The sequence below is a fragment of the Neoarius graeffei genome, chromosome 17, assembly GCF_027579695.1.
Source record: "Neoarius graeffei isolate fNeoGra1 chromosome 17, fNeoGra1.pri, whole genome shotgun sequence".
NCBI lineage: Eukaryota > Metazoa > Chordata > Actinopteri > Siluriformes > Ariidae > Neoarius > Neoarius graeffei.
The window spans coordinates 30,200,644-30,228,565 of NC_083585.1; the positions used below are offsets into that span (position 1 = coordinate 30,200,644).

General features: G+C 42.5%; 1 protein-coding gene across 2 annotated transcripts in view; it reads left to right on the forward strand.

The window, feature by feature from the left end:
* The first annotated feature begins 2,371 nt into the window (after positions 1 to 2,371).
* tsr1 (TSR1 ribosome maturation factor) overlaps positions 2,372 to 27,922 on the forward strand; it is a 36,598-nt gene continuing 11,047 nt past the window's right edge. Inside the window, exons 1-8 of one of the 2 annotated variants that reach the window (XM_060943999.1) lie at positions 2,372 to 2,501; positions 4,982 to 5,085; positions 5,183 to 5,411; positions 9,787 to 9,921; positions 11,387 to 11,841; positions 15,484 to 15,643; positions 17,593 to 17,771; positions 20,000 to 20,214. In XM_060943999.1, coding sequence (XP_060799982.1) covers positions 2,381 to 2,501; positions 4,982 to 5,085; positions 5,183 to 5,411; positions 9,787 to 9,921; positions 11,387 to 11,841; positions 15,484 to 15,643; positions 17,593 to 17,771; positions 20,000 to 20,214 — 1,598 coding nt within the window. In that variant the 5' untranslated portion in view covers positions 2,372 to 2,380. Of the gene's footprint in view, positions 2,502 to 4,981; positions 5,086 to 5,182; positions 5,412 to 9,786; positions 9,922 to 11,386; positions 11,842 to 15,483; positions 15,644 to 17,588; positions 17,772 to 19,999; positions 20,215 to 27,922 lie in introns of both variants that reach the window. The other variant, XM_060943998.1, reaches the window with a different exon arrangement.

Consider the following 27,922-nt stretch of genomic DNA (forward strand, 5'->3'; position numbering starts at 1 on the left):
GTGCAATGCTCAGTTTTCTGTCTTGGTCAACTAAAATCATACACTGGTACAACTTTCTGTATTTCTTTCTTTTTTTCTGTATTTTTTCACATAAAATTGATAAGCCACATCATGAAGTTATGGGAAAAGGTATTGGAGGCGAGATTGAGAAGAGAGGTAGCAATCTGTGAACAGCAGTACGGGTTTATACCAACGAAGAGCACGTCGGATGCAATTTTTGCTTTAAGAATGTTAATGGAGAAGTACAGGGAAGGCCAGAGAAAGCTATATTGTGTGTTTATAGACCTGGAGAAGGCATACGATAGAGTGCCGAGAGATGAGTTATGGTATTGTATGAAAAAGTGTGGAGTGAATGAGAAGTATATCAGAGTGGTGCAAGACATGTATGAGAACAGTGAAACAGCAGTGAGGTGTGCAGTTGGAACGACTGAATGGTTCACGGACTTCATCAAGGATCTGCTTTGAGTCCTTTACCATAGTGATGGATAGCTTGACGGACGAAGTGAGCCAAGAGTCACCATGGAACATGATGTTTGCGGATGATATTGTGATCTGTGGTGAAAGTAGAAAGGAGGTTGAGCTGGGTTTGGAGAGATGGAGGTATGCATTGGAACGAAGAGGAATGAAGGTGAGCCGTAGCAAAACAGAATACATGTGCATCAATGAGAATGGAGATGAGAGTGTAGTGAAGATGCAAAGAGTAGACGTAAAGAAAGTTGGTGAATTCAAGTACCTGGGGTTAACTGTGCAGGAAAATGGGGGCTGCGATAGTGAGGTGAGAAAGAGAGTGCAGGCAGGGTGGAGCAGTTGGAGAAGGATTTCGGGAGTCATTTGTGATAGGAAAGTTCCAGCAAAAGTGAAAGGTAAGATGTATAAGACAGTAGTGAGACCAGCTGTGATGTATGGATTGGAGACCGTACCCTTAACGAAGAGACAGGAGGCGGAGTTGAGGATGTTAAGGTTTGCGATGGGAGTGACGAGGTTGGACAGGATAAGAAACGAGCACATCAGAGGGACCGCACATGTGGAGAGCTTGGGAATTAAGCTAAGAGAGAGATCAGACGGAGATGGTATGGGCACATCCTGAGAAGAGATGCAGAGCATGTTGGAAGGAGAATGTTGAGGATGGAGCTGCCAGGCACACGAAAACGAGGAAGGCCAAAGAGGAGATACATGGATGTGGTGAGAGAGGATGTGAAAGTGGTAGAGAAGGATGCAGAAGACAATGGAGGCGAAAGATCTGCTGTAGCGACCCCTAATCGGGAGCCAGAAGAAGAAGAAGAAGATTTGTTCACATTGCTTAAAAGGCTCATCTCATCATTCTCATCTCATTATCTCTAGCCGCTTTATCCTGTTCTACAGGGTCGCAGGCAAGCTGGAGCCTATCCCAGCTGACTACGGGCGAAAGGCGGGGTACACCCTGGACAAGTTGCCAGGTCATCACAGGGCTGACACATAGACACAGACAACCATTCACACTCACATTCACACCTACGGTCAATTTAGAGTCACCAGTTAACCTAACCTGCATGTCTTTGGACTGTGGGGGAAACCGGAGCACCCGGAGGAAACCCGCGCGGACACGGGGAGAACATGCAAACTCCGCACAGAAAGGCCCTCGCCGGCCCCGGGGCTCGAACTCAGGACCTTCTTGCTGTGAGGCGACAGCGCTAACCACTACACCACCGTGCCGCCTAAAAGGCTCATTTTATGAAGATTTTGAGACTCAGTGATCTCATCTCATCTCATTATCTCTAGCCGCTTTATCCTTCTACAGGGTCGCAGGCAAGCTGGAGCCTATCCCAGCTGACTACGGGCGAAAGGCGGGGTACACCCTGGACAAGTCGCCAGGTCATCACAGGGCTGACACAGAGACACAGACAACCATTCACACTCACATTCACACCTACGGTCAATTTAGAGTCACCAGTTAACCTAACCTGCATGTCTTTGGACTGTGGGGAAAACCGGAGCACCCGGAGGAAACCCACGCGGACACGGGGAGAACATGCAAACTCCACACAGAAAGGCCCTCGCCGGCCCCGGGGCTCGAACTCAGGACCTTCTTGCTGTGAGGCGACAGCGCTAACCACTACACCACCGTGCCGCCTAAAAGGCTCATTTTATGAAGATTTTGAGACTCAGTGATACTGGTCAAAAAACAAACAAACAAACAAAAAACAACAACTGTTTCCATGCCTGGAGAATTTATTTATCTATAACACACTGAAAATCATTATGGCCAAGTTTTCTGCTTGCTCAAACCGCAGTAATAAGGTTCCTCAATGATCAGCAGATGGCAGACTTCTCCACTTCTCTCAGTTTAGTCGGCGCAGGAATATGACGTCATTTAAAGTTGACATGTGTGGCATGAGAGAAAATGGCAGCTGGTAAAGAGCAGCAGCAGCAAGCTCATCGACCTGGCATTTACAAACAGAAGAATAAACAACACAAACATGGAAAGCATCGAACGAAGGGAGAGATTGGACGTGAGAACAAGGGTAATTCTGGCTGTTTTATCTTTCTTTTTCTATTTCTTTCCGCCATTTTTAAAGCTATGACTGTGTAGCCTAAACACGTGTTTAAAGTTCATTCACTTTCCGAGAGATCATATTTCCCAAGAGGCAGTAGTAAGTAAATCAAACAATAATGTACAGTGCTAAAGTTCTTTAATCAAAAACCTTCATGCAGCATATACACTCACTGGCCACTTTAATAGGAACTTGTTCTTGATTCTGAGATTCCTGTTCTTGGCTGCAGGAGTGGAACCCAGTGTGTTCTTCTGCTGTTGCATGCTGAGATGCTTTTCTGATCACCACGGTTGTAAAGAGTGATTATATGAGTTACTATAACCTTCCTGGCAGCTCGAACCAATCAGGGCTGGGTTTCCCAAAAGCTTCTTAAAGCCAAGAGCATCTTAAAGCAGATATGCAGAACCCACCCATCCATCCATCCATCCATTCATTATCTCTAGCCGCTTTATCCTGTTCTACAGGGTTGCAGGCAAGCTGGAGCCTATCCCAGCTGACTACGGGCAAAAGGCGGGGTACACCCTGGACAAGTCGCCAGGTCATCACAGGGCTGACACATAGACACAGACAACCATTCACACTCACATTCACACCTACGGTCAATTTAGAGTCACCAGTTAACCTAACCTGCATGTCTTTGGACTGTGGGGGAAACCGGAGCACCCGGAGGATCGACCGCAAAGTTGGCATTCGAGCTGCCCCGCTGAACCAGCCACCCCTGAGTGTGTGACGTCACAGCGGTAACCGGTTTTAAGGCCGAGGCCTTTGACAGCTATAGACCAAAGTCATATAAATAAAAATTTATTTTATTCCAGCATCCAGTCACTAAAAGAGGTCATTGTTGAAGAATGGAAAAAGGTTGATGTTGCAAAATGTCGCCAACTTGTTCATTCCATGCCTAGAAGACTTGGTGCTGTCATTAAAAATCATGGAGGCCAGACAAAGTACTACAGTAGATGTAGTAGTTTTTGTTGTGGGGTGTACTCATTTTTGCACCACCCTAATTTGAGTAAAACTGAAAAATGTGTAATCTAAGTTATATTATTAACCTTACTTTCACGTTATAAGTTAAACAGATGTCATATTAAACTTGTCAACATTTTGGAAATTGTGTTCATTGAGATATTGTTTAAAATGTTACTTTTCAAAGGGGGTGGACTCATTTACGCTGAGCGCTGTAAATCGCTTTAATTGTAAAAATTACTATATTAGATTTATTGTTAACGCTTAAAACTATTCCTGTGCCATTCTTGAGGTCTCAAGGCATTTATAAACGAAAGTGAGGCCATGGGTCTGCGTATAGGCTTTAACTAGGAGAGAGAGTGTTCATTGTGATGCTCGCTCTACCATTTAACGATGATCTTTGTGCTACGATGCTCCTACGATTAGGGTGGTGCAAAAATGAGTACACCCGACAACAAAAACTACTATATCTAGTACTTTGTATGGCCTCCATGATTTTTAATGACAGCACCAAATCTTCTAGGTACAGTGGTGTAGTGGTTAGCACGGTCGTCTCACAGCAAGAAGGTCCTGGGTTCGAGCCCCGTGGCCGACGAGGGCCTTTCTGTGCGGCGTTTGCATGTTCTCCCCGTGTCTGCGTGGGTTTCCTCCGGGTGCTCCGGTTTCCCCCACAGTCCAAAGACATGCAGTTAGGTTGACGTGAGGCGGCCTTGGGCTGAAGTGCCCTTGAGCAAGGTACCTGACCCCTGACTGCTCCCCGGGCGCTCTGGTGTGGCTGCCCACTGCTTCAGATGGGTTAAATGCAGAGGATGAATTTCACTGTGCTTGAAGTGTGCATGTGATAAATAAAGGTTTCTTCTTCTTCTGGGAAACTCAGGCCTGACCATTTTTCTCTGCCCTCTCTTATCAACAAAACGTTTCCACTCACAGAACTGTCGCTCACTCAACGTTTTTTGTTTTTCGCACCATTCTGTGTAAACTCTAGAGACTGTTGTGTGTGAAAACCCCAGGAGATCAGCAGTTTCTGAAATACTCAAACCAGTCCATCTGGCTCAAACCAACATCCATACCACAGTGAAAGAAAGTCACACTTTGAGATCACAATTTTTCCCGTTCTGGTGTTTGAAGTGAATATGAACTGAAGCTCTTGATTTGTATCTGCATGATTTTATACATTGGCTGATTAGATCATTGCATCAAACAGCAGGTGGATGGGTGTTCCTAATAAAGTGGCTGGTGAGTGTATACAGCTCAGGTAATTGATTTGGTTAATGGATAGCTGCATGCATGCATATTATTAGGTTTGGGTGATATTTCGATATAATCTGACTATCGCAGTTATTGCATAATCAATCCCATGATCTTTTATGTATTTTTATGTCCTATTCTTGCCACCGTAATCCCAGTAAAACAGGACGTCAAATGAACAAATATTGGAAAGGGATTTTCTCAGTTATGACTTATCTAAAGTTCATTTTGTCCATTAGGCAGAGTCGCTGTGGTGGCGCTTACCAAAAAACAACGGCGAGAGCTGAGTAAGATTGACAGGCGGCACAAAGCCAGTCAGCTTCGTCGCAACAAGAAAGACTCGGTAAGGAATTCACGTAACTCCTGCCTCACCCACAACATCTAAAATTGATGTAGAAGAGAATTTGCAAGTGAACCCTGCTGTGTTTTTGGCGTGTCAGGTGCTATCAGAGAAGCGCCGGCTGGGCAGCAGAGATGGGCCTCCTCACTTGGTGGCTGTGATTGGACTGCATGCTCAGGTCGACGCTGCAGCAGTGACCCGGCTTTTGAGAGCAGATGGAATTGGAGGAGTGCTGCATGAACACCGGGGAATCACAGTGGAACGGGACAGCTTTGGCCTCGTCCTTCCACGCTTTAAACAGAGATTCACTTTCTACCGGCCTGACACGGGTAACTCGGCTTTTCCGAAAAATTTGGAACAGTCATAACTGTAATGTATTTGCTGTGCAGCCAATTGAAATTTTTTTCAATAAGAATTGCTACGAGGCGGCACGGTGGTGTAGTGGTTAGCGCTGTCGCCTCACAGCAAGAAGGTCCTGGGTTCGAGCCCCGGGGCTGGCGAGGGCCTTTCTATGTGGAGTTTGCATGTTCTCCCCGTGTCCGCGTGGGTTTCCTCCGGGTGCTCCGGTTTCCCCCACAGTCCAAAGACATGCAGGTTAGGTTAACTGGTGACTCTAAATTGACCGTAGGTGTGAATGTGAGTGTGAATGATTGTCTGTGTCTATGTGTCAGCCCTGTGATGACCTGGCGACTTGTCCAGGGTGTACCCCGCCTTTCGCCCGTAGTCAGCTGGGATAGGCTCCAGCTTGCCTGCGACCCTGTAGAAGGATAAAGCGGCTAGAGATAATGAGATGAGATGAGAATTGCTATGCATAAGGATACAAAACGTTTACTGCAACGTTCTCTTTAATTCATCACGTATTGCAGAGTTGCTCTCTGCAATATATGATGAGTTAAACAAATATTGGAAAGGGATACCGACCTTTTGAAGCAGTCAAAATGATTCTAGGCCGGTAGAAAGTAAATACTTGGGAGGCAAAAATGTATTTCTTTGATTCCGTTTAAAAGTGTACGTTTCATAATATCAAATTTGCAGTTAAAGCCAAATGTTTATATACAGCTAGGCTAAAAATATTTCATCTCGGTTTCTCACAACTTCACACATTTTATGCTGACATACATTTCCTTTGGCAAGTTTTTACTTTGTTCACATCAGAAGTAATTATAAAACAGTTGATTAGAGACAGATTTATGTTGGCTTTAATTCACTATTCTTCGTTTGCAACCACACGACCAAAACTGCTTGCATCATTGACTACCACCATGTTGGACGATATACTCATATATATGGTTTTTTTTTGTTGTCAAGTTTATTTGTATAGCGCTTTTAACAATAAACATTGTCGCAAAGCAGCTTTACAGAATTTGAACGACTTAAAACATGAGCTAATTTTATCCCTAATCTATCCCCAATGAGCAAGCCTGTGGCGACGGTGGCAAGGAAAAACTCCCTCAGATGACATGAGGAAGAAACCTTGAGAGGAACCAGACTCAAAAGGGAACCCGTCCTCATTTGGGCAATGACAGACAACATGACTATAACATTACCAGTTTTAACATGAAGTCAGTTTCGTTGATGTTATAAACTCTTCATTGATGGAAACAATGAAGTATGTATGGACAGCATCCATACATCCCAGTTTACCAAAACACTCTGTCTGACGACCCTCCAGATCTACTCCTTTACCTCATAAACACCATTAAAGGAACAGTCCACCGTATTTCCATAATGAAATATGCTCTTATCTGAATTGAGACGAGCTGCTCCGTACCTGTCCGAGCTTTGTGCGACCTCCCAGTCAGTCAGACGCAGTCAGACGCGCTGTCACTCCTGTTAGCAATGTAGCTAGGCTCAGTATGGCCAATGGTATTTTTTGGGGCTGTAGTTAGATGCGACCAAACTCTTCCACGTTTTTCCTGTTTACATAGGTTTATATGACCAGTGACATGAAACAAGTTCAGTTACACAAATTGAAACGTAGCGATTTTCTATGCTATGGAAAGTCCGCACTATAATGACAGGCGTACTAACACCTTCAGATATCAATGCGCTGCCGAAGCGCGCAGAAGGTGTTAGTACGCCTGTCATTATAGTGCGGACTTTCCATAGCATAGAAAATCGCTACGTTTCAATTTGTGTAACTGAACTTGTTTAGAAGCTTGTAGTCATTTTTCAAATCTATTTTAAAAACAATCATTTTGACTGCTTCAAAAGATAGCTATCTAACGCACTATATAACATTTAGTTATAAAAGAGCGCTCAGCGGGCAAGGAGGCTGCAGGATTTGAGGTAGCGGATTGACATGAATCTTGTTCGATTGACTCGGTGATCATTTGGGACGATTCTTCAATAATTTTGCGTTTCTTTCTGCGCTCTGTAAGCCTCGCATTTCGAGCTACGGCTTTAGTACCAGCTTTAATTTTGTTGTGGCCCGTATTTTGTATTGGAGCCCAGTCTAGATCTGTAAAATTGTAGCGATCAGCTGGTTTCCCAAATGGAAAGAAAAAGCAAAATAAAAGCAGCAGCATCAAAAACTATATACAGTTCTTTTTAAAATGAAATAATCATAGAAGCCTTTGATTGTCGGATCATGCACTTGATGATCACGGCGAGTTTCTGCACGACCAGGCTATTAAACGATCCAATATTTCTTATATATTGCGATCTTTCATTAACCCCTTCGATGCCCTTGGATGAGCCACGTATGTCATGAAATCTTTTATCGGTGTGCCTTATGACGGAAGAATGCTTTAGGCATTGACTGTAATTCATATGCGCCACTGTGAAGTAAAACTAATGTGCCATGTAAGGTACATAAAAGGAGGTGTTTGTGACGAGTAGCGTACGTCATAAGGCACAGCGGTAAAAGATTTCATGACGTATGTGACTCGTCCAAGGGCATTGAAGGGGTTAATAGCTAGTTCATAGCACTTACCATTGATAAAATGTTCACTGCAGACTCGTGTGGTTTTTGCTTTCTCATCGCTTAGATCAGCCCGGTTTATGTTGGACAGCCAGTGACGTCTACGCTCCGTGGACCACTCTTTTTCTCCTTAATTATTTAGAATTACTGGAATTATAAAGAACTTAAGTCCCCCTGTCTCGAATAGAGTTGTGCCTGCATCCAGTTGCAGCACAGAGTCGGCATACCGAAGAAACAAAAGGAATTATTGAGCGTAACAACCTCTCGAGGGGGCGGCACGGTGGTGTAGTGGTTAGCGCTGTCGCCTCACAGCAAGAAGGTCTGGGTTCGAGCCCCGTAGCCGACGAGGGCCTTTCTGTGCAGAGTTTGCATGTTCTCCCCGTGTCCGCGTGGGTTTCCTCCGGGTGCTCCGGTTTCCCCCACAGTCCAAAGACATGCAGGTTAGGTTAACTGGTGACTCTAAATTGACCGTAGGTGTGAATGTGAGTGTGAATGGTTGTCTGTGTCTATGTGTCAGCCCTGTGATGACCTGGCGACTTGTCCAGGGTGTACCCCGCCTTTCGCCCGTAGTCAGCTGGGATAGGCTCCAGCTTGCCTGCGACCCTGTAGAAGGATAAAGCGGCTAGAGATAATGAGATGAGACAACCTCTCGAGCATATCCTCTATAGTAAATGTGCGCCGTATAACCTCCAACATGGCCCACTTCTGGTTCAAAGCTTCATGCATAATTAGCTATGATGTCACGTGCAAACGAAGGATATCAGAATTCCAGTGGGTTTGAGTTTACATACACTACCGTTCAAAAGTTTGGGGTCACTTTGAAATGTCCTTATTTTTGAAAGAAAAGCACTGTTCTTTTCAATGAAGATCACTTTAAACTAATCAGAAATCCACTCTATACATTGCTAATGTGGTAAATGACTATTCTAGCTGCAAATGTCTGGTTTTTGGTGCAATATCTCCATAGGTGTATAGAGGCCCATTTCCAGCAACTCTCACTCCAGTGTTCTAATGGTACAATGTGTTTGCTCATTGCCTCAGAAGGCTAATGGATGATTAGAAAACCCTTGTACAATCATGTTAGTGCAGCTGAAAACAGTTGAGCTCTTTAGAGAAGCTATAAAACTGACCTTCCTTTGAGCAGATTGAGTTTCTGGAGCATCACATTTGTGGGGTCGATTAAATGCTCAAAATGGCCAGAAAAATGTCTTGACTATATTTTCTATTCATTTTACAACTTATGGTGGGAAATAAAAGTGTGACTTTTCATGGAAAACACAAAATTGTCTGGGTGACCCCAAACTTTTGAACGGTAGTGTACACCCAGTACATCGACTGTTTCTTTAAACAGTCTGGAATGTGGTTGGTTGATATGGACAAAATCTTATATCACGATATGGATAAATTCATATCTTTAAACAAATTATGTTTTCTCTTAAATTGATGAAATGATCTATACAAACTGCGTAACTGCATGTATTCATGACTGGTCTGCAACGATGCCTTACAAATGACAGTTTTCTGGTCAGTGTCTGATTTTGATTTAAATCTGAATCGAAGTCCAGAGTGTAAGAAATTCTCTACAGCTCTCTGGTTTTCACACTTGCTTTAACTGCCGATATAGTTTGCGAATGACTCTTAGACAGAATCGGAAATTATTGTTGTATTGATATTAGGATTGATCTGCTAATCTTTCTTTAGGAGCTGCTTTGTGAATATGGCCTCTGGTTATTGACCGAAACAGCCATTGGAAGTGATATACATAATTTTTTTTTTTTCAGCTGACCTGCACTCGCTCCTGGATGTGGCCAAGGTCGCGGACAGTTTGGTGTTTGTGCTTGAGTCCGCGGAGGGTTGGGACAGTTATGGAGATTACTGCCTTTCCTGTCTCTTTGCACAAGGATTACCAAGTCATGGTAAGAAATGAAGCAGGAGATGGAATCAAAGACTTCCTCAGAAATTTAAGGAGAACTGAAGGCAAATTTTTTTTATTACCAAAATTCTATTTATCTCATTTTATTAAATATAGGAATGCATTTCTGACAGCTATTCTGTCGCTGCTATAGCAAGTTATGAGTGTTTGAAATGCGCTCTGTAATATATCAGTCCGTATGTCAAAGCAACGGCCATGAACGAGATTCGTTGAGACCTGTGCGAGACATCGTAGAACGGAAGTAAAACGTACAGCGGAAATCAAAGTCACCAACATCTGCCAACGTTGTTAAAAGACGCGCGCCCTCTTTCGAATGCTGATGTAATCAAACCGGAAGTTTTCCCTGTGTCTGAAATCGCTCCCTACTCACTATATAGGGCACTATATAGTGTGGACGCCATTTTGTAGTGCTGTCCGAAACCTTAGTGAGGATTATGTGGGAAATGCGCTCAGTATAGTATGGATTTATCACAAAAATACACGCATGTATTTATTATTTTGAAAACCCACCAGCCGCCTGATCTGGCACGTTTTAATTGTGCGACAGTAATGACGTAAATACCAGCGCGACGGACTCGTCCTTATCCTGTCGTCTTTCCGACTCTTCTCTACTCCACGTTGGTTCGAAGTCGTATGGAATAATCTCCATGTCATGTATGCGATGTATGTGCAGAAGTATACAGTTTAATAAAGTGCAGAATATATATACAGAGACAATATATACACAGGCAAACAATCCAAAATGGCAGGCTAGATCAAAAACGAGAATACAGGCAAAAGGGTCGGTCGAGGCGCAAACAGTACATCAAAGGCTAAGCGAGGACAAGAACGAGAAACGGGCACAAGGATCGTGGAACAGGAAATCAAGACAACAGGTAGAAAGGCTCGGTAATGCGTATCGTAATACTTCGCAATGCAAATGCGTCAGTAGTCCTTAAATAGGCAAATGCAGTTCCTTAATTGAGCTCAGGTGCGCCTTGTTCACGGCGCGCATGCTGGAGTCCACTCGGCACGCCTTCAGGTGCACGCGCTACGGCACGCAGGACTGACACGCCATCACTGATGAAGCTGGCAAATCTCGAAATGAATCTAAATTGGAATGATATGGCGATCTGGCCGCTGTGTAAACAGTTTTCAAAATGGCGGCGCTGACACTTCACGTTTCAAGTCTCATACAAGTCTCGTGAAGATCGCGCGGTTAAGCGACGCCTACCGTGGACCATACGAACTACATCCAACACGGCTAAAAACCGAATAATATAATGCCAATACGAGTCACGGTATAAGCTTACTAAAACCGAAAGCGTAATTGAATAACACGTTAATTAAGAAATAAAGCAAGTTTAAAAATGACTTCACCTCCCCTTTTAATATATACGTTTCACACTTCTGAACACCTTTTATTCATACGTTGATGACTGCTTGCTGTCTCTGTCTGTGCTGCTCAGCTTTGGTGTGTCAGGGCATTGCTGAGCTGGCAGTGAAGAAGCGAACTGAATCTCGACGTTCGCTGTCACGCTTGGCTGAGGCTCGGTTTCCAGATGCACGTCTCTTCCCCATGGACACCGAGCAAGACGCAATGCTGCTGCTCCGCCACTTGGGGGCACAGAAACAGAGGCGACTGGCTTTCCGCTCAAGACGCTCACACATGCTAGTTCAAAGTGCTTCTTACACTCCCAGAAGTAGGCAGGAAGGCACAGGAGCGCCGCCTACAGGACTGGGCACTCTGCAGGTGTCGGGGTACATCCGGGGTCGCCCACTGCAGGTGAACAGGCTGGTGCATATTGCAGGCCACGGGGACTTTCAGCTCAGTCAAATCGATGCCCCTACAGACCCTCTGCCCATTGTCACAGGTGCACAACGGTCTGTAAAACCAGCCAAGGGACAAGATGTGGAGATGACGGTGAGTCAAGTTTGGACTGAAGCAGTCCATCTTCAGCAGTAAGTCTTTCACGTGCTCAAAATCAGAATTTTATTTTATTTTATTTTAACCAGGTTTGTCCCATTGAGATCACGATCTGTTTTACAAGGGAGACCTGGCCAAGAATGGCAGTACATGAAGTTCCATCACATCGTCACAACAAAACATCATCACATCAACACAAACAAACATAATTACATCGTCACATCAAAACAGACAAAACCTGAAGTTCAAAATCAAAACTAGTAAATTTACAAGGTTTAGTCAGATATTTGCTCTCCAATAAAACATTTGCACTCCTGAAGCCTGGACGTAATGGAATTGATCATGGATTTGAATGCATTCAGAGATACCAGACTTTGAAGTTTGAGCTCTGCCTGCAAACTATTCCATGTACTTGGAGCAGAAAATCTAAAAGCTTTCTTTCCCATTTCGGTTCTCACCTTAGGAACACATACATATCAACCTTTGGTCAATCAAACCTGTCTAACCAACCTCCAAAATCCGTATTTCCCTTATAAAATCCGTATAAGATGCAAATTAAAATAATTTGCCTAAAATTTGAATGATAATTAGCAATGATATATCCCAGCTACTTTTTATTCAATATTAATAACAATAAACCTTCAGAATGAATACAAAGTATTTTTCCAGTCTCACCTGTGAAAGGTAATCCCATGTGATCTCGTTTGGACGGTAAACCTGTTGGTACAGTTAAACGCAGCACATGAATGAGGCATCTTTATTCTCGGCTACTGTCTAGACGCTATACCAGAGACGGCTGAAGAATTTCCACTTTGCCCCATCCAATATGGCGGCGAGGATGACATATGATTCTACGCAGAAGGCGGCGTCTATGTTTATATGTCTATGACTTCACGGTTGGCGGGATTCTCGCAATGCGGTGTGCGCATGATCAAAAGTGGAACGAAGTCTCGCTACCACAAGATAACGCGCAATTTCATAAGACTCTTTACTGGCTGTCTGTGGTGTACAGTACGTTTATCATCGTGGGAATTGATTATAGCTCTAAATAAATATTGAAGTTTTTTAAAGAATCCGTATAACTTTATTTATACGCCCGTATACTACGTTTATTGAATCAAATCCGTATAAAATACGGACATTCCGTATAGGTTGACATGTATGGGAACAGTAAAATGAAACAAGTCCTGAGAGCGAAGACTGTAGGCCCTATTATTCAAGATTAAAAGTGATAAGTAAGATGGAGTCATCTGAAGAATAGCCTTGTAAATTAGCACATACCAATGGCCGAGCCTACGCACATATAAAGATGGCCAGTTTACTTTGCTGTATAAGACACAGTGATGAGTTACAGTTTGTAATAAACCTAAGAGCACCATGATACACACTGTCCAGTTTGTGGAGGCATTGAGCAGAGGCATTCATATATATAACACATCACCGTAATCAATAATTGGAAGAAAGGTTGACTCCACCAGTTTCTGTTTCGCCCTAAAAGAAAAACAAGACTTATTTCTAAAATAAAATCCAAGTAAAAGCTTCAGCTTCTTTAAAGAATACTGAATATGTGCCTTAAAAGACAAGTGGTCATCAATCAAAACCCCCAAATATTTAAAAGTAGATACAAGTTCAATTTGTTGACCGTTACTGGTGATAATGACAGGCTGACTTGATCTTGCTGATTTAGAGTTAGTAAAAAACACAAGTTTTGTTTTATCTGCATTTAGAACAAGTTGCAATTGGCAGAGTTGTTCTTGCACTCTATTAAATACATTCTGCAGAAGTGCAAACACTTTAAAAATATATGAATAAAATATATGCATTGTGAAAAATCAGAGCAAAAGACTGAAACTGCTCAAACTGACCAGATGCTCACATAAGACTGTTTTAAATAAAAAAAAAAAAGCCATAGATTGCATATGAAACGCTTGATATTTCTGGTGCAGGAGATATTTCCCTTTTCAAATAATGGTACATTTTAAATTATTTGACGAACTGGGTTATTCACTGATAATTCATAATAGGCTTGAGTGCCGAAGCTAAAAATATTGAAATCGCGAATGCAGAATATGTTGAATGGTGCTGGATTTGCTATTTTGTTAGTGAGTTAGTATAGATAGCCAAGAGAAGAGAAGAGAAGCCTTTTATTGTCATGGTAACGTACAACGAAACTGTAAGTGCTCTTACTGATTAGTGCATATTAAGAAGATTTGGTAAAACGCAATCAATAATAATAATAAAACCCACATACGTTTAAAAACCAATACACTCGATACTAAGGCCAAGTTTACATTAGACCGTATCTGTCTCGTTTTCTTCGCGGATGCACTGTCCGTTTACATTAAAACGCCTGGAAACGCCGGGAAACGGGAATCCGCCAGGGTCCACATATTCAATCCAGATCGTGTCTGATCCGGTGCTGTGTAAACATTGAGAATACGCGGATACGCTGTGCTGAGCTCTAGCTGGCGTCGTCATTGGACAACGTCACTGTGACATCCACCTTCCTGATTCGCTGGCGTTGGTCATGTGACGCGACTGCTGAAAAACGGCGCGGACTTCCGCCTTGTATCACCTTTCATTAAAGAGTATAAAAGTATGAAAATACTGCAAATACTGCCCATTGTGTAGTTATGATGGTCTTTAGGCTTGCCATCCTTCCACTTGCAAGTGGTAAGTGACTTGCGCACAGTGGCTCAGTCCCGAATCACTGCACGTGCACTTCACTCGCGCGCTCTGTGAGCTGCGCAGGGCCGGAGTGCGCACCCTCCAGAGGGCACTCGCTGTTCAGGGTGGAGTGATTTGGAGCGCAGCCGCTGAGGAGGAAGCGATGAGCCGCACTGACACATTTCAACTTGCGTGCCGAATTAGTCATGTGATTAGCGTATCCGTGTATTGGCGTTGCTGTGTGCACGCTAATCGTTTTTAAAAACGTTAATCTGATGATCCGCTGATACGGTCTAATGTAAACCCCACCTAAAATAGCAGCAAATTGTAGTGTCTGTGGAAGTAATTATATTGCACTGGAGATGTACAGGGTGTTTCAAAAAAATTGATATCATTTCACAATCTAATAACTTTGCCAATTCTCGTTCAATTGACCTCAAATTTTAAGAGCATGTGTGGAAACGGGTCAAAATTTGATCTTTAGTGTTTTTTGCTTATCTTTTTAGGGATAGAAATGCCATTCGGTGGAAAAGAAAAGGCGTTTTGTGTGTTAGAGTACGCTCGAACATAGTCGAAAATTTGTAAAATCATTCATGGAACCCACATACCTTTCTGAATTTCTCGTTCAAATCTTGAGGAATAAATCTTATATTGCTCAACATTAAGCCTGTTCAGTTTCATTTGCCGAGACTATATGGTTTCTGGGATATTTACATCTCAAATACTATCACTTTTTTTTTTTTTGAAACACTCTGTATATTGCACAGATTAATTGATATTCAGAGTCCTGATGGCCCACGGGGGGGGAACAACTTTTTTTCCTGCCAGAGGGCAGCAGGCCAATCAGGTGGTGTCTCCGGTGGTAGTGGTCACTTGCTGTCTCTGGAGAGCTGGCGATGCCTTCCAGGAAGGGCAGCCGATGATCTTCTCAGCAGTCTGATTGCTCTTGGGTGTCTGATGTGTGCCAAACAGGACAGGGGTGCTGGAGATGTGAATGGAGCTGGAGAGGAAGTGCGTGTGTTAATGAAATGTGACCCGTCTCAGAGAGAGAGCCTGCAGACAGAAGCTGAGGTTGATCCCATGGATGGAGAGCAGACTTGGCCTACTGAGGCTGAGCTTCAGGAGGCTGAAGGTAGAACGAATGCCAGAATCCATTCTTCTCTCTCTCACACACACACGCCCAAACAAGTGTACTGGCATTCCTGTTTATTTCTGCTGGTACTCTGTTAATCACTTAGTTGGTTGTTTGTCCCAAAATATCTCATCTCATTATCTCTAGCCGCTTTATCCTTCTACAGGGTCGCAGGCAAGCTGGAGCCTATCCCAGCTGACTACGGGTGAAAGGTGGGGTACACCCTGGACAAGTCGCCAGGTCATCACAGGGCTGACACATAGACACAGACAACCATTCACACTCACATTCACACCTACGCTCAATTTAGAGTCACCAGTTAACCTAACCTGCATGTCTTTGGACTGTGGGGGAAACCGGAGCACCCGGAGGAAACCCACGCGGACACGGGGAGAACATGCAAACTCCGCACAGAAAGGCCCTCGCCGGCCCCGGGGCTCGAACCCAGGACCTTCTTGCTGTGAGGCGACAGCGCTAACCACTACACCACCGTGCTGCCCCGGTCCCAAAATATAACGAAATAAATCGTGTAAACCACAGGGACCATAATCAAAAGAAATCAGCTGAATTAATGAATGAGTAAAGTCCAGTTCATACCAGATGTGATAAAGTTGTTCCACACCAGTGCTCACCTGTACATTGAAGGTACTTTGTTTCAAATAAGGATAGTTGGTCCCCCCGCTTTTAAATATCCTCCACTGGCCGAAAGGCCCGAAGGGGGATTATGTCGTGGCGAAGTCCATCCATCCGTCTGTCCGTCCCGGAAAGGATTCTCACCTTCTGAAATCAGCGCCTCTCACAATTTTTGGAGGGATTTCACGAAATTTGATAAAAGGGGATATTGTGCTCTCGGAGCACTCTTGTTCAGTAAAGTGGTTATTAGCAACGCTTAGCAATATCAAGCATTTTCCAACATACAGCCAGATCCATAAATATTTGGATGTTGACAGTTACGTATTTTAGCTGCCTACCAATATATGAGAGTGGAAACATGAATCATACTTACATTCAGGGCCCAGTTTCCTAAAACCATGGAAAAGTTTAGCTCATCTAATCTGCTATAGAGCGTTTACTGTGTTACTCACTTTTCGATTTGACAAAGAGCTTTACACTGTCATACTTTTTTCGGAAATTTGGTCTTGAAATGACCTTTAAAACTTTCTAAAAGGGTAATAGAAACATCATAAAATAACGAACAAAAAAAAAAAAAAAGAGAGCATGTTTATCTAACAGAGATATTATTCATATTAACTGACCTGGGAGTAACTAGGTGAATTAAGTCACGTAAATGAGTAGCATGAAACAACGTTAAATTCATGAAAAATATGAACCAATTCAACGTTTTAGAAAAAGGATAAACTGCCATGTTCTGCTACATCTGAAGTGCTTTTGGAGCTTTTTAAAAGCCTGTTTAGATGCCACCTCTGTGATTTATTGAATACTGAATCATGAATATTGATGATATGGTTAATGGTTGAAACTGAGAGGAGGTGTTTTAGTACATTTTAGACTCGTATTGCGATAAAATGAAAAGAGATGGCCTGTGTATCCATTGTAGGACTAGCATCAACATGAGGGTTAATTGTGCAGTTGGGACTGAGTTAAGCCTAGGTCACAACCGGACATACGATTTTTTTGGCCGTGCGATTTTTGGCGTTTCCCAAATCGCTGCGTTTTTTTTTTTTTATTCATGGAGAAAGACGCACGTTGGCCGTAAGTTTGTCTTGCAACCTGAAAAAAACGTAAGCGCCTGTAGAGTTTGTTTGACATGACGACGAACCTCTGCGGCCAGTCTACGGCTCGAAAATCAGCACGTGTCACGCGCGTCCTCCGTGCGTTTCTTGCGTTTTTTGCACGTAGACTGGCTGTAGGAGCACGCATGGCTGGTTGTGACCGAGGCTTAAGATAGCGTGTGAGCTGAATATCGTGTTTTCCTGCATGTGTCGAAGCCAGGAAGAGCCGAAGAGTCATGAAGGTGCCAAAGGGCACTTCAGACTATCAGGCCACATGGATTGTGGACGATGAAGAGAACGAAGATGATGACGAGGATGATCTGAACAGCTGTGATGATGATGATGACGACGAGGAGATGATGGAAGATGGAGAGGAAGCTGAAAACGAGTCTCAGGTATTACCCTAGACATCTACACTAGTCACACAGGCCTGAACAAGTCTAACCCTTCTAATAACTGTTCTTCCAGGTAATATTTTAAATGTAGTATAAATAGAGGTGATTTATAGAAAATAGTGTGCACTGATTAGTTGAGAAATTCAGACCATTTCTCGATAATCACCTTGGGCGACTTGGCAAAATGGCGGCCAATCACTTTGCTACCGTAAGTGAGGAAGAATTAGAAATTATGAAAGAAAATCCTGTTCCTAAAAGCACTAAAGATGCTCCGAAGTTTGGCCTAAAACGATTCAAAGGTAAGGTGGGATTGTGATTTATTTTATCTGTTTCAAAACAAAGTATTTTATGTGAGTCAGCGTTGACAAGTCTGCGTGCACCTTTATGACATTTGCATGCTCATTCTCATCTCATTATCTCTAGCCGCTTTATCCTGTTCTACAGGGTCGCAGGCAAGCTGGAGCCTATCCCAGCTGACTACGGGCGAAAGGCGGGGTACACCCTGGACAAGTCGCCAGGTCATCACAGGGCTGACACATAGACACAGACAACCATTCACACTCACATTCACACCTACGGTCAATTTAGAGTCACCAGTTAACCTAACCTGCATGTCTTTGGACTGTGGGGGAAACCGGAGCACCCGGAGGAAACCCACGCGGACACGGGGAGAACATGCAAACTCCACACAGAAAGGCCCTCGCCGGCCCCGGGGCTCGAACCCAGGACCTTCTTGCTGTGAGGCGACAGCGCTAACCACTACACCACCGTGCCGCCCTGCTTTTGAAATTTGAAATAAAATTTTTTTTTATATGATTATTAAAAAAAAAATCACCTGTGTATTTATACTAAAACAATGATCAGGCTCAGTGAAAATCTGAGTAATAACCTTGACTGTCTTGGTTATTATTCACCGATATTCACCTTCGGCGAATAATCGCTAATGTTTTTTATAAATTTCAGTGCAGTCTGAAGTATTTTATTAAAGCAAGCTTGGGGATCTTGACTCTAGAGCTCATGAACAGAGCTATAAAAATTGTGTCTGACACTCGCTGCCTGGAAAGCCATCAGTAAGCCATGTTGGTATTGTTTGCGTCACCATGGTGTTGTCTAAGCTGGCAGCAAAGGAAGGCAGTGAGAAAGGAGAACAAAGCAGGTCAAGCTGCTTCATACCTACTGCGCAGGATAACAATGTATAGCATGTGCGTATGTAAAGGGAGAAGGCGTGGCTGATTGGCTAACAGCGGGCAGGAGGGCAGGTACACCACTGGAGGAACAGTGCATACGTGACTGGTTCTTTGTGCACTGCATGGTGGAGAGGCATTTGTTTGTTTTCTCACTGTCTGCCTCTCAGTCCTAGTGCCAGGCTGAGCAACTCAACAATAGTGTTTGGAGCGGCAGGCCTGTCCCGAGAGAAGCCTCCTGACTTCCTCCACTTTGGACAGGGCTTCCTGTTAGGGCTTGCGGAGCAGGCGGCCATTTATTTATACCAGCTAGGCTTGAAAGGAGCAAGGGGGGGGGAAGCTCCTCATGTATGGAGGCTTTATTTTCGTTTAATCCCAATTAGCATGCGTTTGATGTCTGGTTGAGCACCAAAGAGGGCTTCACAATGCAAGATGTTAACAAGGAGGGAAGTGGTACCACAGATGATTCGGGGAGATTATTTTTATTAGTGCACCTGTGATTGTTCTACAGCTTGACCCCTCCAGGGTGTGGATTCACCCCAGCAGTATGTCTTGCCCCTTTCCCATCTCGGCGACCACATGCTCGCTCCTGACAAAGGCCGTGTATGTTTAGTGATGGATATCAAAGAAGAAAATAGATTTCGGGACCAAGTTTAGACCTCATATATTATAATCAGAAAGGTTTTCAAAGGGGAATTATACTTGGCAGTGAAATGTGAAATATAAATCATCTTTGTACGTCTAGTTCTTTAACTTGCTGATAAAATGTGAAGATGTGTGGTTTTTTTCGGTCACTTATAGCGCTATAGCAATACTCTGGATAAATTCACCACAATACACCTTTCTGAAATATTACAATATAGTGAGCTTTGTCTCGGAGTCCTTTTGTAATTATTTTAAAATATATATATTTTTTTCCCTTATTGTGCTAATGTGCGATTCCAGTTCTCCCCAGAGCCAAAATAAATATTACCATATGTGTATCGTGATATGATATTTTTGTCATCATTGTCACTCTTTCTTACTTACTCTTCCTTCATAAAGGATGGTGAGGCTTGTCATGACTCTGGAAAGGATGATGAGGAAGAGGAAGAAGAGGAAATAAGCTCCACAGGCCGTGTCGGAGCTGAGCAGAAGTACGACGAAGCCATGGATGAAGCCGAGGAGGAAGACGGGTTGAAGCGCTATCGTGAAGCTCGCTCACACGAAATGTTCCCTGATGAAGTGGACACGCCGTTAAACGTGCCTGCTAGGATAAGGTGAGGGACAAAATGTTTCAACTGCTCCAAGTTAAAACGCAGTAGGACTTTAATTTATTAACCTCATAATATCTCATATGCCCCTTTTCCACCAAAGCAGTTCCAGGGCTGGTTCGGGGCCAGTGCTTAGTTTGGAACCGGGTTTTCTGTTTCCACTGACAAGGAACTGGCTCTGGGGCCAGAAAAACCGGTTCCAGGCTAGCACCAACTCTCTGCTGGGCCAGAGGAAAGAACCGCTTACGTCAGCGGGGGGCGGAGTTGTTAAGACCACCAACGATAACAAGACCGCGAAAGATCGCCATTTTTAAGCGACGAGAAGCCGCAGCTGTACAAACGCGAAGTCATCCATTATTATTATTATTGTTGTTGCTGTTGCTGCTGCTTCTTCCGTGTTGTTTTTGCTTTGATATTCGCGCCAAGGTTTATGCAAACGTAGCGACGTAACTGACGTATACAGCGACGTAATGACGTATACAGCGACGTAATGACGTGGCACCGCGAGCGATGGAAAAGCAAACTGGTTCTCAGCTGGCTCGCAAGTTGAACGAGTTGTGAACCAGCACTGGCCCCGAACCAGCCCTGGAACCGATTTGGTGGAAAAGGGGTAATAGTAGCAACGACGGGCCGTTTTTTTAAAGTAGTTGTCAGTGTTGTGTAATGTATCAAATTAAACAGAGTGTGAGGATCTGAACTGAAAACTTGTTTAATTTTGTAAATATGTCTTTAAAAAAAAAGTTATGAACATTTGAAAATCCAGTGTTTTTATAAAATTTCCATTTCTGTCCGTTGCCCCGGTCACAAACTGGCAACCATTTTCCACTGGTTTAAATTTTCCATTGATGAGAGGAAAAAAAAAAAACTCTATTGGAAATGAACTCATTCCTTACGAAATACTTCAATTTTTTTTCAGTCACGTTTTGACGGAATACTTTTTGTGAAAATCACGAATTTAATAGGTACATTCAGTTAAATGTCTCTATCTCCATAACAAATTATTTTAGAGGTAGAAAAGTATACATTTACCCAGTCCTTGAAACCTATCCTTTCTAAATACGGAATTATTTTTGTATAATTCTGAAGTGGGTAGGTTTCACAAGCATCAGTCATAATATTATATTATAATATTATAATACTATAATAATATTATAGCAGTCTATCCCTGCTATAATAAACCTTCCCTACACGGGTTTCCCGCTAATTATAAGATCCAAATGTGGTCTATGTGCAGTCCTCTACAGCTCTGATTGGTCAAATTCACGTGTACTGCTTTTATTATGGGAGTTTCCGAGGGAATTCCGTATGACGTCACCAAAGCCGATAGTACCGGCTTTCCGTAGGGAATGGGAAAACTCGCCGAGCCGCTGTCAGCGGCTTGCCGTAAGGAATGAGTTAATAGACCAAAAAACCAAAAATAAAGAGATTTAGTATTTTGAGTATCAGGGTAAGAATTACCCATAAAGGCTGCTTCTTCTTGTAGATTAGATTAGATTCACTTTATTCATCCCACATCGGGGAAATTCACGTGTTACAGTAGCAAGAAAATGTCAAACAGATAACAAATAAAACTGAAATAAAAATTAGACAAATGAAGGATTAAATACAGAGGGCTATTTGCATTATCTACCGTGAAAATGTATAGAAAAATTGCCTTATTGAGAGGCTCGGAAAAATTGCACATTACAGGTAGACTCTGTATATACACACACACACACACACACACACACACACACACACACACACACACACACACAAGTATGCATAAAAATAGTTTAGGGCCTATATTAATTGCACATAATAATTGCATCGATGAGAGATGGCAGAGGTAGTAGTGGTGAAGTAGTGCAAATATAACGACAAACAGGTTATTGGTGCTACGTTACAAGTTGTGGGTGTTATACAGATCACAGTTATGCACCTAGCAGGCTTAAAGTGCATATCCTGGACCAATTTAGTGGTGTTGTTGTTGTTTTTTTTAATATGAAAGTATGTCCTTTTACACATTCATCCAGAAGGGTAATTTTGCACAAGGCCATCTGTCTACAGCAGAAAAAAAAAAATAACAAAACACGTCTGGAAAAATCCCAAGAGATTCTGGAGCCAGATTTGTGACGTTACCTGCGGAAGCGCCAGCAGGCTGCGAGAGCTTTGCACGGTTTCAGTGCACAGCCTGTGTAGACCAAGCGCTCCCATTTCTCCCTCATTGTCCGGTCTTTTGGGAAACGATGAGTACTAATCCCATCAAGATTGGCGTTGCTACACCCTCCTACGATACATCTGTTAACCATTTTAATAATTACGCGATAACATTGAAGAAATTTGCAGAAAACCACCAGGTCGTTTTCTCATAAACAAACCAGCGCTGACGTAGGATTCAGAGGGAGGCGTCCTGCATGCGACGTCACGAAAATCAATGTTTGCCGGGAAATCCAAATGCCAAGTTTTTTCAGAGGCGGTCCAATTCACCTCAAATGGCTTGATTTCAACTGAATTTTTCTGGTATTGCGCAAGGTAAAAAAAATTGCACAAAATGCAAAATGTGACAGATATTTGACCAAAGTTTAATATAAAATAGGAGAATTACATTGATCTTGCTCCTGAATTTACCCAAGATGTGCACTTTAAAAGTAATACATCACTGAAATTGGTCCATCCTTTGTGTTTAAACATTAAAAGTCAAAATTGAGCGGGTATGTTCACTTTACATCATGGACACCAATCATGACTAATGATGGTGGTGCTCGAATGCACCGTGTATACAGTTAGGTCCATAAATATTTGGACAGGCAACATTTTTCTAATTTTGGTTCTGTACATTACCACAATGAATTGTGAACAAAACAATTCCGCTGCAGTTGAAGTTCAGACTTTCAGCTTTAATTCAGTGGGTTGAACAAAATGATTGCATAAAAATGTGAGGAACTAAAGCATTTTTTAAACACAATCCCTTCATTTCAGGGGCTCAAAAGTAATTGGACAAATTAAATAATTGTAAATAAAATGTTCATTTCTAATACTTGGTTGAAAACCCTTTGTTGGCAATGACTGCCTGAAGTCTTGAACTCATGGACATCAGCAGATGCTGCGTTTCCTCCTTTTTAATGCTCTGCCAGGCCTTTACTGCAGCGGTTTTCAGTTGCTGTTTGTTTGTGGGCCTTTCTGTCTGAAGTTTAGTCTTTAACAAGTGAAATGCATGCTCAATTGGGTTGAGATCAGGTGACTGACTTGGCCATTCAAGAATATTCCACTTCTTTGCTTTAATAAACTCCTGGGTTGCTTTGGCTTTATGTTTTGGGTCATTGTCCATCTGTATTATGAAACGCCGACCAATCAGTTTGGCTGCATTTGAGCACACAGTATGTCTCTGAATACCTCAGAATTCATCCGGCTGCTTCTGTCCTGTGTCACATCATCAATAAACACTAGTGACCCAGTGCCACTGGCAGCCATGCATGCCCAAGCCATCACACTGCCTCTGCTGTGTTTTACAGATGATGTGGTATGCTTTGGATCATGAGCTGTACCACACCTTCGCCATACTTTTTTCTTTCCATCATTCTGGTAGAGGTTGATCTTGGTTTCATCTGTCCAAAGAATGTTCTTCCAGAACTGTGCTGGCTTTTTTAGATGTTTTTTTAAGCAAAGTCCAACCTAGCCTTTTTATTCTTGAGGCTTATGAGTGGCTTGCACCGTGCAGTGAACCCTCTGTATTTACTTTCATGCAGTCTTCTCTTTATGGTAGATTTGAATATTGATACGCCTACCTCCTGGAGAGTGTTGTTCACTTGGTTGGCTGTTGTGAAGGGGTTTCTCTTCACCATGGAAATTATTCTGTGATCATCCACTACTGTTGTCTTCTGTGGGCGTCCAGGTCTTTTTGCATTGATGAGTTCACCAGTGCTTTCTTTCTTTCTCAGGATGTACCAAACTGTAGATTTTGCCACTCCTAATATTGTAGCAATTTCTCGGATGGGTTTTTTCTGTTTTCGCAGCTTAAGGATGGCTTGTTTCACCTGCATGGAGAGTTCCTTTGACCACATGTTTTCTTCACAACAAAATCTTCCAAATGCAAGCACCACACCTCAAATCAACTCCAGGCCTTTTATCTGCTTAATTGAGAATGACATAACGAAGGAATTGCCCACACCTGCCCATGAAATAGCCTTTGAGTCAATTGTCCAATTACTTTTGGTCCCTTTAAAAACAGGGTTGCACATGTTAAGGAGCTGAAACTCCTAAACCCGTCATCCAATTATAATGTGGATACCCTCAAATGAAAGCTGAAAGTCTGGACTTTATGTCCATGTCCATTATATAACTATAACTTGAATATGTTTCAGTAAACAGGTAAAAAAACAAAATTTGTGTCAGTGTCCAAATATATATGGACCTAACTGTAGATGACTTGCAACCACGTGATCAAAATGTGCTACGTCATGAGCGTCCACCATGATGGTGGATATACAAAGCAACTAGGATGGCAGCCGCTGAAAGCGTGTCTGTAAACAATGCTGAATTTTCTCAGTATTACTACGATTTGAACACTCGAGCAAAGATTCAATACAAAGAGAAGATAGATACGTGTGGTTTTGACCCATATTATTTTAAAAAGTCAGACTTTTCTGAAGATAAGACGCTTCTACCAACCATCGAGTACCCAGATATCACATTCTATCTGGTTTGGCAAACTTCGTGGGCGACAAATCTCAAATGAAGGCTTATAAAGCCTATAACTACTTTGTCTCTGGATGGGTAAATACCTTTTTTATTAACCCAGTCAATGATGACAAAGCAAGGGTAAGTTAGGGCTTCTTTTACATTTAGTTTACTCCTATGTGTAAACAACAGATGAAGTGTGAAATTTTGACAAGTCTCTAGCTTTATGGCTCACAAATCACATTTCAATTTATTTCAGGTCAACCGCTCTAAAATTACAACACAATTTAATAATTATAAAATTATAACAACGACCGAGTGAACCACGACAAGAGAACACTCATTTTATAGCACAATTCTAGCAACACGAAATAAAATTCTTCCATGATATTATCGAGAAAGCTTTTGAATCTCACCGGAGATAAAATGATCACTGCAAAGACGAGCTGTTTTGGTTTCAGCCTATGTTAGATCAGCCCTGCCGATGTTGTTCAGCCGTGCTCGTCTCCTCTCCGTACCAAACCTCAGTGTTTCCTCGCCCTCTTTCCAAATCACAGACGGAATTCTAAAAAATCGGAACGTGCCACGGTCACAAGTACTGCTGTGACCACAATCGTGTACAGCACAAAGATATGGCAGAGCTAAAAGAACTCTTAAAGCAGTGGGAAAACAGAGTTATGCATGCGTGACTGTTTTCTATGGAATGTCGCTTGACCCCGCATTTGTATCTCCACCAACATGGCCGACATCCGGGTTTCTGTTTTGCTTTGACGTCACTTGCAAGTCAAGGATAAGGTGGTTAAACTTTTGGTCATTCTCTTCCAAACAGTATTACTGATATTTATACACCTTTTCATTTTTTCTCCATGGAAACAAATATTAGGAAGATCATTGATTGATATATATACACACAGTTAGGTCCATATATATTTGGACACTGACACAAATTTTGTTTTTTTACCTGTTTACTGAAACATATTCAAGTTATAGTTATATAATGGACATGGACATAAAGTCCAGACTTTCAGCTTTCATTTGAGGGTATCCACATTAAAATTGGATGAAGGGTTTAGGAGTTTCAGCTCCTTAACATGTGCCACCCTGTTTTTAAAGGGACCAAAAGTAATTGGACAATTGACTCAAAGGCTATTTCATGGGCAGGTGTGGGCAATTCCTTCGTTATGTCATTCTCAATTAAGCAGATAAAAGGCCTGGAGTTGATTTGAGGTGTGGTGCTTGCATTTGGAAGATTTTGCTGTGAAGAAAACATACGGTCAAAGGAGCTCTCCATGCAGGTGAAACAAGCCATCCTTAAGCTGCGAAAACAGAAAAAAAAAACATCCGAGAAATTGCTACAATATTAGGAGTGGCAAAATCTACAGTTTGGTACATCCTGAGAAAGAAAGAAAGCACTGGTGAACTCATCAATGCAAAAAGACCTGGACGCCCACAGATGACAACAGTGGTGGATGATCGCAGAATAATTTCCATGGTGAAGAGAAACCCCTTCACAACAGCCAACCAAGTGAACAACACTCTTCAGGAGGTAGGCGTATCAATATCCAAATCTACCATAAAGAGAAGACTGCATGAAAGTAAATACAGAGGGTTCACTGCACGATGCAAGCCACTCATAAGCCTCAAGAATAAAAAGGCTAGGTTGGACTTTGCTAAACATCTAAAAAAGTCAGCACAGTTCTGGAAGAACATTCTTTGGACAGATGAAACCAAGATCAACCTCTACCAGAATGATGGAAAGAAAAAAGTATGGCGAAGGTGTGGTACAGCTCATGATCCAAACCATACCACATCATCTGTAAAACACAGCGGAGGCAGTGTGATGGATTGGGCATGCATGGCTGCCAGTGGCACTGGGTCTGTAGTGTTTATTGATGATGTGACACAGGACAGAAGCAGCCGGATGAACTCTGAGGTATTCAGAGACATACTGTGTGCTCAAATCCTGCCAAACTGATTGGTCGGCGTTTCATAATACAGATGGACAATGACCCAAAACATAAAGCCAAAGCAACCCAGAAGTTTATTAAAGCAAAGAAGTGGAATATTCTTGAATGGCCAAGTCAGTCACCTGATCTCAACCCAATTGAGCATGCATTTCACTTGTTAAAGACTAAACTTCAGACAGAAAGGCCCACAAACAAACAGCAACTGAAAACCGCTGCAGTAAAGGCCTGGCAGAGCATTAAAAAGGAGGAAACACAGCGTCTGGTGATGTCCATGAGTTCAAGACTTCAGGCAGTCATTGCCAACAAAGGGTTTTCAACCAAGTATTAGAAATGAACATTTTATTTACAATTATTTAATTTGTCCAATTACTTTTGAGCCCCTGAAATGAAGGGATTGTGTTTTAAAAAAAATGCTTTAGTTCCTCACATTTTTATGCAATCATTTTGTTCAACCCACTGAATTAAAGCTGAAAGTCTGAACTTCAACTGCATCTGAATTGTTTTGTTCAAAATTCATTGTGGTAATGTACAGAACCAAAATTAGAAAAATGTTGCCTCTGTCCAAATATTTATGGACCTAACTATGTTTATTTTTTTTAAGGAAGGATACAGAATTTTCCTCAGTGATCCAATCTTTTCCGGGGACGAGACAGCAAAGTGTTCAGCCGATTTTATTTTAAAAATCAAGTCAACATGAGACCACTAGGTAGGAATCATGCATTTCAAGCTGATTGAACCAACAGTGAGCAAGCGGGAAGCAACAACAAAAACACACGGCCCGGTGACGAATATCACTAAAAAACCCAAGATGGCGGCGCCCACGAGTGTGGTGTATTGCATCACACAACGTTAAAAGACACTTAAAGTAAAAGCTCATCACAACGGCGCACAAAATTAACAATATATTCCATAAAAATGTTATTTATTCTTGAATTGACACTAGTTTTATGTAGATTAAACACTTTTAAATGTCTTTAAAGGCCAAACGAAAACATACTGTCCTCCAATACAAACGGCACGCTGTCTAGCCTACTCATAGAGGTATTACCTGCATGACAATTAAGCTGCTATCTAGCTCGTGCGGTATG